Here is a 14,792-nt window from a genome sequence, read left to right as displayed (position 1 = left end):
AGCTCCTAAGGTGTTTTATGAGGGCATGTAGAGGGTATGGTAAAGCTTGAGTTATCTGCTTGTAAAATATCACCTTTTGTGTATCTCAGGTATGAAGTTTTACAGTTCTGCTGGCTCCTCCCAGACAAGAGACCAACGGCAGAAGAAGTACACAGACTACTAACTTATCTCCGTATGCAAAGCCAAAGGGACCCCGAAGTTGATTTTGAGCAGCAGTGGAATGCTCTTAAACCAAACCCAAGTAACAGGGAGACTTCAAATAATGCTGCATTTCCGATCCTTGACCATTTTACTGGCGATAGACTCGGTCGTGAAATGGAAGAGGTTCTCACAGTAACTGAAACGAGTCAGGGCCTCAGCTTTGAGTACGTTTGGGAGGCTGCTAAGCAGGATCACTTTGATGAATGTAATCAGGTCAACCCTGATGAGGCCATGTCTTATACAAGCATCTTCTTCCCTGTGGAAGTCTTTGAAAGTTCACTCTCAGAGCCTGGATCTGGGAAGCAAGATGAAAGTGGCCAGCAACTACCACTCAAGGCACCTGGGGTGGTCCCTGTTTTTGATGCCCACAAGCTTTCCGTTGGAAACGATTACTACATCCAGTTAGAAGAAAAAAGCAGTGGTAGCTTGGACCTCGATAACCATTCTGCAATTCTCACGACGGAAGTGGACAGTTCAGAAGCTCTTCACGAGAAGAGTTCGCAATTTTCGCTGCTCAGGGATCTTGATGCTGAGGAGTCCAATTCAGAGGGAGAGTTTTTCCACTACAATGTTGATTGTAAAGACTCTAGTGTACCAGATGACTTCCACCTTGCCAGTGACCCTGAGAGCCCTTTCAATAATATATTTAATGATCTTGATAAATCAGAGGATTTGCCCAGTCACAGAAAAATATTTGATTTAACAGAGCTAAATGGTATCCATGCTGAATTTAAACCGACAATTTTAAGCTCAAGCCTTGATATGTCCAAAGATGCAGGAGTCGCTGGCTGCTTTGAGAAAGAAAATTCACGTCAGTTTTTCGACCATGAGGCTGTTTGCTTACCTGAATCCCTTGTCTACCAAGATGACTTTGACTCTTTGAAGGTCAAGGAGTTATCTGAAAATTTTTCGTTTCTTCAAGAGAAGAACTTATTACAGGGCACGTTATCTAGTAAAGACCATGAAAGTAATCTCCAAGCAGAATTAGAGAATGCAAGTTTGGCTCACAATATATTGGATGTTCCATATAAAAATTCCTCAGACAACCAGCTTAATTTGGCTGAAAGTGCACCAATCTTCTCTTTGTTCCAGGATCATTTGAAAGGTACAAGGAAGGATGAGTACAGCGTGACTGAGGATAAAAGTTCAGGTGTTCTATTGCAGTCTTCTCCAGAAACGCAGATGTCTTCTGTCTCATTGGAAATGGAAGAAAAGCCTCAAGATTCGTATCAAAGCATGTCCCTGTTTCAAGATGAAACAACACCTTTGGCTTTGGGAGTCAACACCCTTGATGTTGGCCTCTCCCAAGAAAGAAATGCAGGCACTCAGGTGGACCCTATTGACATTGTTTCTAGTGGTGCCAAAACCCAAAATGTGGCAGATGTGTTACATGATAAGGCCCCCAACTCTGAAGAGGACCCGTCAAAAATCCAAAATGAGGACGTCACCCTGGGTGAAATCAGTCTGGGTGAGGAGGAATGTCTCCAAGAAGGAGAGAGCTGTGATTTGCAAATCAAGTCCCTTTTAGGAGACCACCATGTTGGATGTTTACTAGAGAAACAGCATGATGCAGGGACTTCAGATCTCCCTGATTGTAGAGAGGCTTCCAAAGAGACAGGTGTGGTGTCTGTCCTTTCTTCAGACTCAGCAAGCCAAGACAGTGTGCTGGAGGACAGCTTATTGGTGCCCAGTCAGACTCTGGAACAAGCTGCAGAAACTCCAGACTCTCTGGATTCAGAAGACGCCCAAGGGATCTTAGATAGCTTGGGGACTCAGAGTCCTCAGAAACTTGTGCCACCCGATAAACCTGCCGATAGTGGCTATGAAACGGAGAACCTGGAGTCTCCCGAGTGGACTTCACATCCCGCTGTTGATGATGATGCTGCAAACCCAGATGCTCCCCAAGCTGGTGCCGATGACAGCAGCGCTGGTTCTCTGCCTCCCAATCCGGTTATCGTTGTTTCAGACGAAACAGACAGCAGCACAGGTTTAGAAACGACCTCCAAGGCTTTCGCCAGCACTACTCAGACTTCGTATCGGGACTCAGCGTATTTTTCAGATAACGATTCTGAGCCCGATAAGAAATCAGAAGACGTCACAGCCGCATCAAGCTTGCCGTTAACAAAAGATCCGCCGTGTAGCAGTCCGTCTGCTCCGGAGCAAAGTATCGAGGCCAAGGACAGTTGTTTGGAAGAGATGAGGAACCAGCCAAAGCAACCTGGTTGGGAGAGGTTGGACTCAGAGCAAGCAACACCTCTTCCCTCCCAAGTTTCTGCTGCCGATCAAAAAGATGAAAGTCCTTCTGTGCCGGTGACAAACTCCGAATGTAGCTATAATGAAGGAACGGAGGCGCAAGATGATTATCAGAGCAACCTCACTTCCACGGGCACCAACACGAACGAGCTGTTGGAATACATGAGGTCCACCCTTCACGTCGCTGACCCTTCTCTTCCAGAAAATGCCTCCCTTGCAGCAACAGACTCTTCAGGGGGTAAATCTTTTCAGTGCCATCATCCAGAGGGGCCTAAGCTGAAGGAGCCAGATGTGGAAGGAAAATACCTTGGAAAACTTGGCGTTGCGGGAATACTGGATATATCAGAGGATGGTATGGATGCAGATGAAGAAGATGAGAACAGTGATGATTCTGATGACGATCTAAGAGCTTTCCACCTTCATAGCCTCAGCTCTGAATCTGAAGATGAAACGGTTCATCCGGTGCCGGTGATCCTCTGCGATAATGATGACGGGAAACACTTACGGAGTTTACTGAAACTTCCTAAACCCACCACTAATGAGGAGCAGCCTGACGACTGTGAAAAAGACAGAAAGGCAGTGACGTTCTTTGATGATGTCACAGTCTATCTGTTTGATCAGGTATCCTCGGTTAACCTCCTATCACCCAAATTTACAAAATGCTGCTTTTAATTTGTTTTGGGGGGAATTTCTGATTTCGTTTCAGTTGTATGTCATTTTGAATGCTCATGCCAGCCTCAGACTCAAGACAGAGCCTCTTAGGACGTGGTTTAGGCTGAATGCCTAGTACAGTGCTCCACAGCAAGCACTCAATAAATGTGATTGATTGACTGATTGATGAAATAGGCGTACTGGGAAATCTGGGTTCTAATTCTAGAACTGGTGCCTAATATTTTCCCTTGGGCTCAATTACAAAAAAAAAACAACCCAAAATACTCAGAAGCACTTCATTACCGACTGTGGTGCCATAAAACATGGCACCTTTAATCCACAATGGAGAGCCTATTGAAATACCGTTACTTGGGGGAATTTGAAGCGAAAGTCAAGATTCTCAGTGAAGTGTTAAAAAATAGAAGTGCCAGAGATTCCCTTTGGCAGGATTCACATCTGAGCCATGAGGCAAGCGGCCATAGGTGGTACTATTTGCATAGTATAGTGCTCCTTATTCCTCTAGAATGGCTGGCCAAGTAGTTTGCTTTCCTGTGTGACCAACTGATCTATCTTATATCTTTTCAAAGCAGGAGGATGACTCACCTGAGATGGCTAGCTTTTGTTCCTCTTGCACAAGACTGAACATTTGACTGTTGACATAATCCTAAGTGAAATTTAGATATCCTCACTGTGTGCATCAATCCTGGCTGATATTATCAGTTGATCATTGGTATTTATTACTCTGAGCTCTTACCCTGTGCAGAGTGTTGTACAAGGGATTTTGTGGGTGGGGTGGTGGTGTTACAATACACTTAATAGGCATATTCCCTTACCTGAAGGAGTTTACCATTTAGTTGGGGAGATAAACACTAAAGTAGATTACAGGTAGGGAGATATACATAAGTGCTGTTGAGGGCCGGGTGTGGGGGGTGTGATTACCAAAGTGCTCGGTGACAAGGAAGGGCTGAAGTAGGAGGGTGGGGTGATGACAGATTAATCAGAGAAGACCTCCTGGAGGAGATGTGATTTCAGAAGTACTTTGAAGATGGGAAGAGCAGCGGTCTGCTGGATGCGAACGGGGAGGGGTTTCCAGGCAGAAAGAGAGACATGAGCATAGAGGTCGATGGCAAGAGAGATGAGGACGATGCACAGTGAGTATGTTGGCTTAATAGGAGTGATGCTTCCAACATGTGGTATAGTGGGAGAGGAGTGAAGGTAACTAGTGGGGAGAGTTGATTGTCTTCAAGATAATTGTAAGGAGTTTCTGCTTGATGAGGAGAGGAATGGGTAATCAATCAGTGCAGGAGGGAGATCTGCTCTTGAGAGGTGGACTGTGAAGAATGAGAAGGTGAGCGTTAGGTCACCTTAGGAAGGTTAGGAAGCATTAGGAAGGTATGGAGATTTAGGAGAGTGCACACCTGATGGTTTCCATTTTTGTTAACAAAGCATTTGGCAAGATCATTGGGAGGGGGAGAATTGGGGGAGGTGGGGACGCTAGTAGGGGTTTAAGGAGGAAGTTTAAAAGTCTGTAATAGTTGGTGCAATCAATCAATCAATCGTATTTATTGAGCGGTTAGTGTGTGCAGAGCACTGTACTAAGCACTTGGGAAGTACAAGTTGGCAACATATAGAGACAGTCCCTACCCAACAGTGGGCTCACTCCGAAATCCACCGAGTAGCAGCAGCATGGCCCTAGTTGCAAGAGCATGGGCTTGGGAGTCTGAGGACATAGGTTCTAATCCCCGCCACTTGCCTGCCGTGTGACCTTGGGTAAGTCACTTCACTTCTCTGTACCTCAGTTACCTCATCTGTCAAATGGGGATTAAGTCTATGAGCCCCAACCTGATTACCTTGTATCTACCCCAGTGCTTAGAACTGTGCTTGGCATGTAGTAAGTGCTTAACAAATGCCACAATTATTAATAATAAAAATATCAGGAGTTAAATGTGTGGCATTAGAAATGTCAGAAGCAAGAGGCAATAACATTCTTTCCATTTATTGATATGCAGGGTGATATAAGGTTTTTGGGAGATATTGCATTCTCTGGGAGTTGCTGAATACATTAACCTGAGTAGTGTATCTTAAATGAATCAGTACTTTAGCTGTTTTAAAATATCAATTTTTGATATTTTCAGTTTGAAATAAAGGCTGAACGATTTGCAGTTTTCAGGAAGTGTCTGGTCAGCCAACAGGTCAGTCCCTTCTAGACTGTGAGCCCATTGTTGGGTAGGGACCGTCTCTATATGTTGCCAACCTGTACTTCCCAGGCGCTTAGTACAGTGCTCTGCACACAATGAGCGCTCAATAAATACGATTGAATGAATGAATAGTATCAGCCACAGATTGCATAGCACTGTACCTTTTTAGTTTTGTCCATTAAACTTCAAATAACACTTTTTACCGTCTGGTTACAGACCTGGTTTATTCACAGAAGGTTAGAAACTTTCATTAGTTTAATCTCCTGTATTTGGCCTCTGCACTGTGTGACATTTCTTATCTATTTCTTTGTCCTTAAGTGGTACACAGTATTATGAGGACACACTGGGTAAATGATGATGTTTACTCACTATTAATGAAGCACAACACATCCAGTCAGTTCTGCTGTTCACAATATAATTGAAATGAACTCTGTTTTGTTCTGGGTAGTAAAGATACAGATTAGCTGCTGTGTTTGGCATAATAACAGTATGACAGAAGATAGCTATTGCCAGCAGATTTACTAGAACATCAGTTAGTCTGACAAATGAACAAAGAACAAGCCAACCACAAACGTCCACTTTTCACTCATCGCACCTACAACCATACCGTTTCAAAGTATTTCACTTTAAAGTACTTCAAAATAAACAGTTTCTCTTTCTGCAGAATCATTCTGGCTAACGGTAACAGCTGTTTGTGTGAAATAAAGATTGCACAGGTTGGAATTCAAGCTATAATTAAACTAAGGGTTAAAATGAGCAATTTGAATAATTATTATACAGCTGATCATTGGAATTTCTATTTGGATCCTTAGGAAACTCCAACCAAAGAGTTGGGACACAGTGCAGCAGAGGCAAGCAAGGGAGATGCCATCCCGACTTCAGGGCCTCATTTCTTGAGCAGATTTACAAATTCGGAGAGTTCAACTGATGAAGAAGGTATTACGTTGATTCTGTGTATAAAGCACTTCAATTTAATTTTCGTGGATCTTTCTAATTTGTGAAGATGAAATGATAAAGACTTTTGGGTGGTTTAATATTATTTTTGTGTACACTGACTCTAGGGATTTTTGTTGTTTCTTTTGTTTTTTAGGTGGTGGTTTTGAATGGGATGACGACTTCTCTTCTCCAGATCCCTTTATGGGAAAAGCAGCAAACAGTCTCATTAGCTCCCGGGCCTCTCTTCAGCCATCAAAATACTTCTCTCCTCCACCCCCGTCCAGGAGTCTGGAGCCAAGTTGGTCTAATGCATCTCCATATTCCAGATTCTCGATTTCACCTGCCAATATTGCAAGTCTTTCTCTCACTCACCTTACTGACTCAGATATTGAACAAGGAGGTAAGGAAAACAGACATAACCCCTATGCTCCAAGGCTGACCGTCTCTGTACCTAGGACTGGATCAGGAGGCAATCACCATGTTTCCAATCTTCATCCGTAGGGCAGTGCACTAGGAATTGCATTAAATCCTTGCGGCAAACCACGTCTTATCTACTTTTAAAAAGGCACAAAATAGTAGCCTGTCTTATCTGAACAACGGAATGTCATCCCTCTAGGAATTTGTAAAATCAAAGTTGCTCCAGGCTCCCCCCTCCCCGCCAAAAAAAATCACCAAAAATATGTTTAATAATGTAAGTGGATTGGATATTTGGGGCTTCTCTCCTTCGAATATTGCTTTTTCTCTAATGCATCTGTATTACCCAAAATAATGGGATTGAATCGAAGGAAAGGGAGCAAAGTTTAAGGATTGCTGCATAATCATTATTACTTTCTCTGATAACTTAAAGGTAAATATTACTGGTTCCCAAGTTTCCCTGAACTTTGGTTTTAAAACAAAATGCAAGTTATATAAAGAACTTTTATTTACTCCTGCATTGTATTTTTGTTTAGCTTGATGAGGTAATCAATCAATCGTATTTATTGAGCGCTTACTGTGTGCAGAGCACTGTACTAAGCGCTTGGGAAGTACCAGTTGGCAACATATGTCCATTACCTAGTAATTTATTGCACATACAAATGTGTAGAGAGATCTTATCTAATTTTACAAGTGTCTCAGGCTGTGACATTGAACTCTTGTGTGAGTGAAACAGATGTGCACGTGTATGAGAGTAAGGCAGCTGTTTTTCAAGGAAGAAAAGGTTATCTCGTGGTGTAATGTCAGCTTCAAGTCCTTTCTGTTCCCAAGTAGTTGTTTGATTTTAATGTTGGAACTAAATAGACAAATTAAATCATTAAAAAAAAATTAATGTCCCATCTTTGTGCCCTTCCCTCTCTTTATAGGAAGCAGCGAAGATGGAGAAAAAGATTAAATGAGTAAAAACCCATTCCGACTGGAATCGCTCACGTAACGCAGCATGTCCACGCTGGGTTTGCTGTTAAATGTCAGTAAACGTCCTTGTATACGGAGAGGTCCATTGCAAACCTGTGGGAAGAGAACACCAATTTCCAAAAATTGGAAGGAAAGTGACTACTGAAAGAACATCAAATTGGGATATTTGATGTGTACTTTACTTGGTAATGTCTCTCTTAATCAGTGCAATTTGCTTTTCATTTGGAAGAGGTGATTCTGCAAGCTGTTTTCTATACTTGAAGTATTACGTCTTCAGGTAACTGTTATTTATAACAAACTCGTTATGCAGTTACACTGCCTTCTAGTTATGTATGGGATTGTATCATATTCTTTTTATATTTTTCCATGTAGGTTATTGTATTTGAACATAAACTTGCCGTAGAATTGTATATAATTGTGTCTGTGCAACAGGTGGACGTGTCGCTGAAACGTGTATGAATGGTAGTCGCTCGGTAGTGAATCATATTTATTCTTCGAAAGAAATCACTTATTACGTATTACAGTACTTTGCTTTCTGTAATTGCACTCTGGATAATTGTTCCCAGATTCCCCAACTTTGTACAGACTTGAAATCCTAAATTATTCAAGGAATATAAGGCAAGTCAAGGTGGTAGATTTGGCTGGTCTTGCTCCTGTTTTACATTTCGTTGGTTCTGCATGGTACTTGTGAAGCTGAAATGCTTTCTGGATGTTACGCTGTCCTCAAAATTGCTAGGCTTGTACATATGGTACCATTTCCAATTGCACATGATTCTGAATGTTACAAGTCTTCATGTTTTTATAGGAAATCTTTTTGAGAAGTCTGAAATACTGCTCCGGATTACTGAATCAAACGGTTTTTTTATTTCTGCTTCTGAAGGTAATGACTACAGCGAGTCCTACTTCTCCCAGTTGGAGGGGCTTTTGGCCGCTCCGTTTTGACTCCCTTTTCTGAGTGGCTGGCTGGGAGATTTTAACCCTCCAGGACAGAAAAGCAAAGCAGAGATGTCAGGGCTCTTTGAACCCCTGACACCCTGCTGAGATCGCTCCCAGAGCATTCCTTACTCCCTGCTGATCGAAGGTGGACCCTCTGCTGTATCCCTGGATCTTCTTTTCCATCACCATCGGTACTGAATGCTGTTCTGGTGAAGCGAGGATTATTCAGTCGGAGGCTTAATAATCGTGTCGTGAAAGTCCCCCAAAGTGGGCTTTTCCTCGTTGACCTGGAGCTGGCCCTTGAAAGCTAGCCAGGAAATTGAACCCAGGTCTCGATTGCTGCTGGCTTTGCCCCGGTGGGTGTCCATTTGAGTCTTTCGAATGAACGGTCCCGAATTGAGCCCGCTTTATCACCTCCACCTGCAGCAGCCGGGTTTTGTGCCTATGAAATGCACTTTGCAGCTGCAGTGTGGGGCAGTGTGCGGTGGTGGAGGAAGGGGGGTTGTAACTGTTAGATACCACTAGCTCAGTATTGTAGAGCACCAAAATACATGGGTTCATAGCTAAGGACGTTCCAGTTTTTGTTGTGGACTGGGCGGGAACTTTGGGAGCCGATAAGAGTTCGATTAGATGGATCATGTTTATGAACCCACCCCTGGACTCGTGAAAGGGTTATTTCTGGCTGGATTTAGCTCCAAACTATTGCTGCTTTTTGCTAGTTAAAGCACTTGTCTTTGAGAGGACTGAAATTTATCAGAAAGCAACTGCTTATTTCAGGGGCTTGTGGGTGTATGTGTGCGTATGTGTGTGTATTTGTTCCTAGCACCTAAAAACAGATTCCGCGTTCATCTTTCCAAGTTAACGTTGGCCGCAGGTCAGCCCCGATGTTCAAATGTCCAAATTTAAAAAGCTTACAGTTGCCAAGATGCATGTTGTTGTGCTGAATAAAAAGGTTGGGTTGACCGTGAAGCTATTTATTAAAAGGGAAAATTTGCAGATCACAGTTTTGCAGTTAACTCCATGGCAAGTATAGTGAGTACTTTTCAAACACTGATCGTTATTACAAAGAGCCTTACTGTTCTTATTATATTTTTATAGTCTGTACCATCATGGCTTGAATACCATGGTTAAAAAATTCATAAAAATCAGCATGCTTGAACACTTGAAAATATGATAAACCTACTTCAGTAATGCAAATTTTCTAAAGTCTGTGAATACGTATTTTCAGAGATATTGTGACTTGCTGTATCACTTCTTGTTTACTTCCAGGTATCTTTTATAGTAGCACTAAATTTCCAAAAGAAAATTTCCACCAGAGGATAAACGAGCATTCTCGGCCCACTATATTGTGTGTACACTAAATATTGCAGGAGTAACTCAAGAATATGTAATCCCAAGTTGTATCCCATGTATATATTTCAGAAAATATCCTCCTGGGCATTAGGGGAATTAATCATCGGTTCATAATTCCTTATTTTGGGGAATTCTTGAGCTATGCCCCCGTCAAATGAAATGTCTGTAGCTAAACACTGATCCAAATCAGGTAAGGCGTTGAGGGTCTGTTCCACTTGAGTTTTTTTTTTTCCTTTTTAATGTAAATCTGACCAAACAGATCCTAAGCATATAAAGTCATGTAAACAACCCTAGGATTTTTTTTGTCAGCTTTTGGAGGGTAAATTTTTCATCATGATCAAAAATTTTAGCCAAGCAGCTTCTATTCAATAACTTTATTCTTTGGGCTGCAAAGGAACCTATATCTCTGGGTCTGAAAGACTTCTATAATTGCCAAAAATACATTTTTACATTGTTGGATGTAGCTGGGATTTGATGGCATTATTATAAAATTGATTATAGTGTCGACTAGCTAGAAGAAATATATGTTTAAACCTGTGATTTAATAAGCTATTTTGAAACCTTCAGCAATACGTAGTAAATGGATTAATGAAATAGATTAGAAATATTAATCAAGTGACTATTTTGGAAGTATCAACAAGTTGTTCATTGTTCCAATTCAGTTTTTTTTATGGTGTGCCGCAAGCAGTGAGTTTTTAAGCACCTGTTCTAAACATTATGCAACAAAAGTGAATATTTAGGATTCTTTATAAAGTATCAGCAATGGAAGTTGGTTAAAAGTGCTATCGAAAGATCTTTTTTGAGAATCTGATTCAGGTTTGTGCTAGAGGAATACCTGCAGGGGGAATACCCCTCGAAGAGGTTGATTTTAGAATGCAGAGTTCAAATTTTGTATCATAAACCTACAGAAGAAATGGGTTTTTTTATGGAATTGAGTTTAAGAACAGTTCTGAAATATCCCTGCTGCACTATAAAAGCCTTTCAAATCTTTTACTTTTATCAGTATTTGAAATAGTAAGTTTGTTCATTGTAATGAATCTTTGCATGTGTATGAGAATATTGGCCAAAAGAAGGACACTCCTGATTTTAGACTACTAAGCACTTCATTAAAAATTTAAAGTGGGTAAAATGCTGTAATCTGAGTGTTTGGTTTCAGTAATGGGTGGCATCAAAATATCCACCTTATGAGAAATAACCTTAAAAAATGAGTGGGCTCTACAAAATAATTTCAGCTTTAGGTCACCAAAACAATATTCTTAAATATTTTGGGTGTGGTTCAAAACTTTGAAATTAGAACAATCTGTTGTAAAGTGAAAGATAAGGATGTCGAAAGTTATTTGTGATACCAGCAGCCTGATATTCAGAGAAGTTGGAATGACTTCAGAGAATTGGTTTGGCTTAGTAGGTTATTCATACTTGCACAGGCATAGGTGTAACTTAATGACGGTACTGATGTATATATGATGTTTAATTCTATTTGTAAATGAGGAACTGTGTAACAAAATCATAGGTATGAGGTTTTTCCTACTGTAATTTAAATACAGGTATATGAGGTTTATGGCAATATGGTAATGAAATTTCGGGTCAAATTGTCTTTAAATTGTGTACATTTTTAAATTGTAAGATTTCTACTGTATATTGATCATGCATAGTGTGATTCAATAAATTGCTTGTAATTTAAAAACACTATTTAATATTCCAAATAAATATAGATATATATTTATAACCTCTGTTTCTGTGTTCCCTCTCCATATTAGAACCCTTTTCCTGGCTATGACTGTGAAAGATCATCTGGTCTATCCCCCTGCTTTTAGGCAAGACCAGACTTACACTGTTCCTGACAGATGATCATTATCTTCATTTTAAAGATCTTTTGTATGTATTTTCATTCAATTATTTATTTCACCTACTGTATAAGTATTTTTATGTCAGAAACAGCAAATCATATACCTGTTACATCTGAAAATGTAAATGATCTATCCTAAATTATTTATATTAATGCCTGTGTCCCCCTCTAGACTGTAAGCTTATTGTGGGCAAGGAACATGTCTGCTGACTCTGTTGTGTTGTACTCTCCCAAGTGCTTGGTACAGTGCGTTGCACATAGTAAATGCTCAATAAATGTACCATTCATGATGGTGATTGATGATAAAGCCCCTATTAAAGTGTGAGCAACTTGTAGGCAAGAAACCTGTCGTACTTCTCAAGCTCGTAGGTTCATTGCAGCAAGTGTCGGTGTGGTGGATAGAGCGCAGGCCTGGGACTCAGAAGGTCATGGGTTCTAATTCCGGCTCCTCCACTTATCTACTCTGTGATCTTGGGCAAGTCACTTCTCTGGGCCGCAGTTACCCCGTCTGTAACATGAGGATTGAAACTGTGAGCCCCACGTGGGACAGGGACTGTGTCCCACCTGATTTGCTTGTATCCACCCTCGGCGCTTAGTACAGTGCCTGGCACATAGTAAGTACGTGCCAAATACCTCAATTATTATTAATTACTACTAAGTAGGTGCTCAGTAAGATGCTACTACTACTGCTACTATTGTAACTAGTGCCATTACATGCATCAGAGTTGGTTCTGCAAGGCTATGCTCTCTCTTGACCAGAGGCCCTTCTCTACCTGACCTACTGTGGCCACCCCAGTGACCAAACAGCCCAGGGAAGGGCCCTGATGGCCAGACCTTTGTCATCATTCTTCCCCTGCCACTCTGCTCCCTTTTCCCCACCAAACCCAGCCTGCCTCAATAACCTAGCAAATTACCCTCTTTACTCCATTCAGCCCGGTGTTGCCATAAGCAGCACTGTCAAGATCTGCTGGCCAAGTCAGCCTCTTCCTTCCTCCTGGACAACTATCTCCTTACCTTCTGCTGTCCCAGGTACTGCTTTCAGGGAGTGTGTGCGTGAGTACGTGCGTTTGCACTCACGTGCATGTGCACATACGCACATTCGTGCACATGCACTTGCGCTTCACTCAAGGTAATTCAAATATATTCTAATACCGTTGAGATTTTTTAGCTCAACAGGGGCTGTCGGGGAGAGGAGGGAGGGAGAGATCAAGAAATGGTACCAGCGGCCTGAGGAAGAATGGGAATTACAGACCAGGAATCCAGGAAGGTCAGGACTAGGGGAAAGAGAAACCAGGTGACCTTGGGAGAGTTGGGTTCAGAGAGACAAGGGCTGTCTGGTCAAGAAATTAATGAGCCAAGTTGGAGAGGGGCCCAGAAGAAAATTTGGAAGAAATGAGAAGAGGTTATAAAACGTGAAATTGTATTGTACTCTCCCAATCGCTTTGCATGGTGCTCTGCACACAACAAGTCCTCAATAAAATTCCACTGATTGAAAATTTAGCATGTGTTGGCGGGGTCTAAAGTAATAATTTACTTAAATGGGAAGACTAAATTTCTCACATTTCTGAAGATATTCTTGGAGGGAAGCATGCTTTGAACTAACTTTTTAATGCCTGCACCATTTTTAACGAGCGCGGTCTTCGATTTAAGCATTTTCGATTTTGTGTGGGGTGACTTAATTCTGAGCATTTTCTAGCACATTATCACTCTCCAGGTAACTCAAGCCTTCTCTCCCTGGAGAACAGTGACTTGAAACTACTGTTTGCAAGAGAAACCAAAAAGACGGTGGGGATGACGGGTGAAGGTAGGTTCGGCATTTTGTCTCTCATAGGCATAGGCTTATTATCATCACTTTTTGATAGTGACAAAATTTAAATTATAAATGTTTATGACATCTGAAATTTAAACGGTGCAGTGCCTCTTTAGATTTGGCAAAGAAATTGTTGTTTAGAGATTGGTAGCCCTCTTTCTCTGATGACGTTTTTTCCTACCACTTTTATTTTTCGTATAGAGTCCTACTCAACCTTTTTCTTCCAATGCACATTTAAGTGTTCTCTTCCCTAGACAACCTCATTTCTCCTGGGCAGGGTGGTAACTTTTCCGGTTGTCAGTCTCTCCTCTGTCTGGTTCAGGCATGGCACTGGCATATGGCGGGTATTTTTTTCTTTTTTAAACCTCCATCCTCCCTTCACCTCAAGTCCTACCACTGAGTCTTGGGACTCGGAGGGTTTCAGGGACAGGGACCGGCATACAGTGGCTCTTAAGCCAGTGAAGTTTGGATGCCCGGGGCCCCAGGAAAACGTGTTCCTACGGTGGATCTTAAAAAGCTGCCGTATCACGTCACTCATGACATTCTGTGGTGTCACCTAGGTTCGTATGCCTGCTGCCTCCGGGTCGGCAAAGGGGTATCTGATATTCACAGGTGCTGCCAGTGGCCTCCCTCTACCTGCAGCAAATTCATTGTCCAACTACTGTGGCCACACAAGGAATCCTGCCACATTGGCTCCTGGACTACAGTGGGCTTAAATGGATTGTAAATCCCCCCCCCAGACTGTAAACTCATTGTAGGCAGGGAATATATCTACCATCTCTCTTGTATTGTACTCTCCCAAACGCTTAGTGTGGTGCTCTGCACATAGTAAGCGTTCAATACCGTGGAATAGTCTGAGTGGAGGGTGCAAATTCTAACTGGAAATGCGTTCATCTAGTGTCTTGGTTTTATTAATTTCCTTAAAATTTGCCCATTCCCCCTCCTCTCTCCCAAATGTGCTGCTCCGTGTCAGGGCCTATTGGGAAATCTGTGCCACTGATGAGGGGCTAGGAGTTTGAGGAGGAGGGCAAGCCGTCCTTCGTTTCCTTCTAAGGAAAAGGCCGATCGTCTGAACGCAAAGTGTGTTCCACATACTTAACAGGAATTCTCAGAAAAATTTGCCACTTCTGACCTTCAGATGATTAATATGTATTGTAACGAGCTTGTGCATTGGGCGTACAGGAAACGCACACTAGCAGAGTGTTGTTGAACCGGGAGG

The 14,792-nt window shown here is 42.0% G+C and overlaps 1 protein-coding gene across 1 annotated transcript in view; it reads left to right on the top strand.

Annotated features, from left to right (window-relative positions):
- LMTK2 (lemur tyrosine kinase 2) overlaps positions 1 to 11,643 on the top strand; it is an 86,123-nt gene extending 74,480 nt beyond the window's left edge. The window contains exons 11-14 of the mRNA XM_038763950.1: positions 90 to 3,075; positions 6,116 to 6,239; positions 6,394 to 6,639; positions 7,580 to 11,643. Coding sequence (XP_038619878.1) covers positions 90 to 3,075; positions 6,116 to 6,239; positions 6,394 to 6,639; positions 7,580 to 7,608 — 3,385 coding nt within the window. The 3' untranslated portion in view covers positions 7,609 to 11,643. The remainder of the gene's footprint in view (positions 1 to 89; positions 3,076 to 6,115; positions 6,240 to 6,393; positions 6,640 to 7,579) is intronic.
- The last annotated feature ends 3,149 nt before the right edge of the window (positions 11,644 to 14,792 follow it).

This window comes from Tachyglossus aculeatus, chromosome 21 (assembly GCF_015852505.1).
Source record: "Tachyglossus aculeatus isolate mTacAcu1 chromosome 21, mTacAcu1.pri, whole genome shotgun sequence".
NCBI classification, from domain to species: Eukaryota; Metazoa; Chordata; class Mammalia; order Monotremata; family Tachyglossidae; genus Tachyglossus; species Tachyglossus aculeatus.
The sequence above is the reverse complement of the archived record's forward strand: the minus strand, read 5'-3'. Positions and strand labels throughout refer to the sequence as shown.